This window comes from Corvus kubaryi, unplaced genomic scaffold (genome assembly GCF_017639235.1).
Source record: "Corvus kubaryi isolate FWS band 111438036 unplaced genomic scaffold, C.kubaryi_AGA036_p1.0 37241, whole genome shotgun sequence".
Classification (NCBI taxonomy): domain Eukaryota; kingdom Metazoa; phylum Chordata; class Aves; order Passeriformes; family Corvidae; genus Corvus; species Corvus kubaryi.
In genome coordinates this window covers 3176-9094 of record NW_024581071.1, presented here as the reverse complement: position 1 = coordinate 9094, position 5919 = coordinate 3176, and the positions used below count along the sequence as shown (strand labels likewise).

The following is a 5919-nucleotide window of genomic DNA, read 5'->3' as shown; positions in this document are numbered from 1 at the left end:
ACTTTACCTGGATTCTGTAACGTAATACATGACATAGAATGTCTATTGTTTATGTAGTCAATTTAGAAAAGATAGGCAGAGAAAGTCTTCACATTCCTGGAGTATCTTATCAGAGAAGAAGAAGAACCAGAAACCAGAGAGAAGAATTTATGGAGGGAGCAGAGATGGAATGGAACCCAGGAGGAAGATAAGGCTGATGGGATGATACAAAGAAACTCCAAAGAATTCATGAATCATGTATGATGGTGATGAATATGCAATAAGAGATGTACTTTTAAAGATGATCTTTTGGATGTAGAGGTGTGCCTTTGGATCTCTGCCAAAGCACCCCGCTGTAATACCCTTTTTGTTATTGTCTCCTAATTGTCCCCTTTTATTAAACTTATTAAAATTTTACAAAAAGTGAACCTCGTTTTTCACAACTCCTTGGAGGAGAGAATTGGAGGCCAGGATTGCCCAAAACCTCTCACAGACTCAGTGTGGAAAGGAAAATCCAAAGTACCTTAAAAACCTTGAATAACTCAGAGCATTAATGAGCCCCACTGAGTGTCAATGCAAAGCTCTCAAGGGACTCATTAGAGCAGATAACTGGGAGCCAGGATTGCACAAAGCTCTCAGAGACTCCCAGGCAAAAGCCAAAGCCAAAGTCCTTTGAAAACCCTGCAGTCCCTGGGAGCATTGAGGAGCCCCCAGGGCCATTCCTGACCAAGGCTCCCCAGGGACTCCTTCCAGCAGATCCCTGAGGCCACTGGGATGTGGGGGGATGCTGAGGGCAGGACAAGGGGCTGACAGTGCCCAGCCCTGCTGGGGCTGTGCCAAGAGGCCCCAGGTCCTCAGGACAAGGTGTCTCCTCCCAGCCCTTGGTGGCACAGACGCTGCTGTGCCCCAGGGCACCAAGACTTGGCTTCTCTTTGTCCCCCCATGTCATCCCTGTGTCCAGTTCTCTGCTCTGACTGGAGCCTGGGGACACTTTCTCAGTCGTGTCTTTCACTGGGACCCATTAAAACTTCCAGAAACTTTGAAGTTCAATTCTGATCTGAATTCTTGAGAGTCCCTGTTTCTGCCAGTCCCTGTCAGGGACTGATGTTCGGGGCCTCAGCACCAAGGCCTGAGAGGGTCATTCCAGTCCTTGTGCTGTGTCTGTGCTGCTGAGCTGGGCCGGGCTTCTGGCACAGAGGCAGCTCCTGGCAAGCGGCAGCGCTGCAGAGAGACAGCTCTGGCCAGGAGCAGCTCCTGGGCACAGCCCAGCAGGGCTGGGGCACTGCCTGCAGCCAGCCTGGGCACAGCACAGAGGCACACAGGGCTTAAACTCAGCCGCGGCTGGGAAGGGGCTGGGAAGTGACTGCGGGAGAATCACTCCCAGCCCCTGGCACAGGAAGCCTCTGGCTGCAGGACACGGCAGCTGCAGTTCCTGGAGGGATCTCCTAAAGCTGCAACATCCCAGTGCCTACGGATTCTGTGAGTACAACTCAGAGCATCTCGAGTGCAGGGGAGGTGAAATGCTCATGAGGCTCTGACGGGCTGAGGGTTTCTGATCACTCCCAGAATATTTCCAATACAAGGATTTTGGTAGAAATGAGGATATTTCCTGAGACTTTGTTTTCAGTTTCCTGCCATTGGAGAGTGGCGGGGAGGGAGGATAAATATTAAAGGTATTATGAATTTTGTCAGGTCCCTGGGACATCCGAACTGTTACTTTCAGTGATCAGCAGGTGCACAGGAGATGCCTCCTGTGCTTTCAGCCACTCCTGTGCCCATGGACAGCACCAGCATCACCTTGGCTGGACCCATCAGGCTCAGTCTGAGCTGTCCTTTCTCCAAGCTGCAAACAGAACCTGCCCCAGCCAGTGCCCTGCACACAGGCAGGTTTCTGTAGGGCCAAGGAGAGTGCACAGAGATTTGGGGTCTGTGAGTGCTGGCAGGGAGAGATAAGGCACAGGGAAACAGCTCCAGGAGGAAAATCCCCAGGAAGCAGAGATGAGATCAGGGAAGGAGAGAAAACAAACCCAGCAATGTGTCAGGGAGAGTTTAGAGATCCCCACAGGATCCCCTCCAGTGCAGCCCCTCCCTCTGAAGAAGCCCCCTCCCTCCTGTGCCCCCCAGCCAAGCCTCTGCCCTCAGGGCCGGGGGTCCAAGGCATGAAGCCCCTCCTGGGCAGGCAGAGCTGCAGCAGAGCCGTGGGGCAGCTCTGCAGCCCCGGGCCCAGTTCCCTCTGCAGAGCACAGGGCTGGGAGCAGCTGCCCGGCCCTGGGGGCTCTGGGAGGGGGCACAGCTGGCTCAGGGTGACGCTGGCCCCAGTGCCCGGCTGTGGGCAGGGCTGCCAGTGCAGCCAGGGCAGCAGCTCAATCTCCCTTCGTCCAGTGCCAGCTCTGGGCCTCTTGGCTCTCTCCCCGAGGTTTCCTTCCAAGCTGGGAGTTTCCTCCAGGAACCAAATCTGTCCTGTAGCATCTTTGTGTTATCTGAAAGGCCCAGAGAGAGGAGAAAAGCAGAGATGCTACAAGTGTGCAAATGCTGTCGGGTTGGTGAAATGAGCCAGGGGTGTCCTCGGCTACGAATGTGGTGCTGAGACCTTGAGAGAGGGACGGACATTTGGGGGTCTGTGGTGGATCCATCTGCTCCCAGCAGCAGCTGGTGATCTTTAAGGGAAACATGGGAGGGTGAACATTCTGCATTTGAGAAAAGTGAAACAGAGAAACTCTGAACAGGTCAGAATGACAGAGCACCTCCCCTGAGTCTCCACTCATCATCTTGCCTTGCAAAAGTTGCTCTGTTCTCCCTGAGGGCAGCAGAAATCATGAGGATTTCTGATACCCAAGAATACCAGGAGAGATATGGGGGGAGCTTACAATACAAAATCCCCAGAACTCTTAAACACGAAAGGGTGTCTGTGTATTCCAGGGAGGGTGGATGGGAAATGGCTTTGATTGTGGTCACAAATCTCCTCTAACTCTTCATTGTTTCCTTCTTCATGAACAGGTGCCCATGGCCAGAGACAGCCGATGTCCAACAGCAGCTCCATCAGCCACTTCCTCCTGCTGCCATTGGCAGACACGCGGCAGCTGCAGCTCCTGCACTTCTGCCTCTTCCTGGGCATCTCCCTGGCTGCCCTCCTGGGCAGCGGCCTCATCATCAGCGCCGGAGCCTGCGGCCAGCACCTGCACAGCCCCATGTTCTTCTTCCTGCTCAGCCTGGCCCTCACCGACCTGGGCTCCATCTGCACCACTGTCCCCAAAGCCATGCACAATTCCCTCTGGGGCACGAGGCACATCTCCTACACAGGATGTGCTACTCAGGTGTTTCTGTTTGTCTTCTTTATGGGAGTAGAGGTTTCCCTCCTCACCATCATGTGCTACGACCGCTACGTGTCCATCTGCAAAGCCCTGCACTACGGGACCCTCCTGGGCAGCAGAGCTTGTGCCCACATGGCAGCAGCTGCCTGGGCCAGTGCCTTTCTCTACGCTCTCATGCACACAGCCAATACATTTTCCCTGCCCCTGGGCCAGGGCAATGCCCTGAGACAGTTCTTCTGTGAAATCCCACACATCCTCAAGCTCTCCTGCTCCAAATCCTCCCTCAGGGAACTTGGGCTCATCGCTGTCAGTGTCTGTTTGGTATTTGGCTGTTTTGTGTTCATTGTTTTCTCCCATGTGCAGATCTTCAGGGCCGTGCTGAGGATCCCCTCTGAGCAGGGTTGGCACAAAGCCTTTTCCACGTGCCTGCCTCACCTGGCTGTGCTCTCTCTGCTCCTCAGCACTGTCATGTTTGCCCACCTGAAGCCCCCCTCCATCTCGTCCCCATCCCTGGATGTGGCCCTGTCAGTTCTGGACTCGGTGGTGCCTCCAGCCCTGAACCCCCTCATCTACAGCCTGAGGAACCAGGAGCTCAGGGATGCCCTGATGAAAATGATGACTGGATTTTTTCAGCAGCAATGAAGAGCCGGTTTTGTTCTCCACAGCTGCAGTGTAACTCAGTGCAGGCCCAGCCTGTCTGCTCAAGTTTTTCAGAGTGGTTGTGTGTGTGCAGGGTTTCCTTTTTCATTTTGTCATAATGTTGTGCACAATGAAACTTTATTTATCCCATCATCATCCCATTACTGGGATCATTCATCCTATTTAGAATTCACTGCTTACACCTCGAATTTTACCCAGAGACAATGGAAATGAGGAATCACCTCCTCTGTGCACTCTAGCAAAATAAAGGATCCAGCAGCAACTTGTTCATCAAAAATGCTTCCTTTGAAACCTCATCTGAATCTGGCAGGGCAGTGCCTGTGTGCAGAGGGGGAGAGAAGCTGAGTCCCAGCACAGCAGCAGGGCCCGGGAGCAGCAGCACTCGGTGCTTTCAGAGCTGCTCTGTTTATCCTTCCACGCTGTCCTTCTGTCCTTGTGGGAGTCCTCAGCTCTGGCTGCTGTGCTGCTGTCCTGCTCTGTGGTGCTCCTGTGAGCACAGGAGGGGTTGACAGTTTTGTGTTATTTAAAAGTAGACAGCAGTGGCTGGAATTGCTGGGCTGATCAGTGAAGTTTTTCAGACTTTTATGGCCCTGGCATGTGAGTCACAGGTGGATCACAGCGAGTCCTGGAGCTGCCAACCTGAACATGAATAGCAGAATGGACAAAGCTGCAGCTTAAACGTGACCTAAAATAAATCCCCAGGGGCTGCAGGGGCACAGCTGCTCCACCATGGTCTCACCACGGCCTGCAGAGGAATCTCGGCTCTGGCTCCTGGAGCACCTCCTCCCCCTCCTTCTCCACTGCCCTTGGTGTCTCCCTGTTGTTTCCCTCACATGTTTTCCCCTCTTCCTCTTCTCTGACTACAAAAACACTGTGTCCCACTTTGTTTTCATTTCCTTCTGAAATCTGCTATCACAGAGGCGTTACCAGCCTCTCTCAGTGGCCCAGCCTTGGCCAGTGCCATGTCCATCTTCAGAGCCATTGGGGATTGGCTCTGCCGGACATGGTGGAAGCTTCCAGCAGCTTCTCACAGAAGCCACCTCTGTGGCCCCCTGCTACCAAAAACCAGGCCGTGCCAAACCAACACAGACAGGAAGGAAAGCATGGAGCCCCAGCGCTCCAGGGCAGGTGAGAAGCAGCTCTGGCCATGCCAAGGTCAGCCGGAGCTGCCAGGCGGCCCCAGGAGCCCAAGGCAGCCAGAGCTGTTCCATGTTCCCTTGGTTCCGTGGGCCCTGCAGGGTCACAAAGGCCCCTCGGTTCTTTGGGCCCAGCAGTGCCACAGTGGCCCCTTGGTTCCATGGAACGCCACAGGGTCACAATGGTCCCCTTGGTGCCACCAGCCCTGCAGGGTCACAACGGCCCCTGGGTTCCACGAGGCCACGCAGGGTCACAGTGGTCTCCAGAGGAAGGGCAGCACCGAGCCCCAGGGTTTCAGGGCCAGATGAGACACAGCCACCAGAGGCCAAGGCCAGCCAGATCTGTCTGTCCTGCCAGGTTTGTCTGGGCGCAGCCCTTGGATATTGGGAATTCGGGAGGTGGAACCCCAGTTTTGGCCATGGGCACCTTGTCGAGTAACGCAGTTCTGTGCTCGCTGCATGAGCTCTGGCGTGCCCTCGGTCAGAGAGAGTCCAGCTGCGTTACTTCTGTGCCTCGCAGAAGCGACTTCGGCATCAGGAAAAGTGCTGCTGGCTGAGCTCGCTGGCTTCTTTGCAGAGGAGACACGGCAGGAGCTGATGATATCGGCTCACGTTAGTTCAGAGATAAAGGAGGAGAGAGAGGGTTCTGGTCTGGCTTCCAACAGGTTTATTGTCAGAAGTTTAGCAACCAGAACATGGCAATGATCTTAATCTGGGATCCCACCGAGAGGCTTTTCCCTCAGTTTTAGAGGGGGTTTGAAAACCATGGGCAAAGGGGGAGGAGGGGGAGGAGGAGGAGGAGGAGGAGGAGGAGGAGGAGGAGGAGGAGGAGG

The 5919-nt window shown here is 54.6% G+C and overlaps 1 protein-coding gene across 1 annotated transcript; it reads left to right on the top strand.

The window, feature by feature from the left end:
- Positions 1-1134: 1134 nt before the first annotated feature.
- Positions 1135-4173, top strand: LOC121662253 (olfactory receptor 14J1-like). Its single transcript, XM_042023193.1, has 2 exons — positions 1135-1458; positions 2977-4173. Exon 2 carries the CDS (start codon positions 3000-3002, stop codon positions 3930-3932), a length of 933 nt encoding a protein of 310 aa, XP_041879127.1. The 5' UTR covers positions 1135-1458; positions 2977-2999; the 3' UTR covers positions 3933-4173.
- The last annotated feature ends 1746 nt before the right edge of the window (positions 4174-5919 follow it).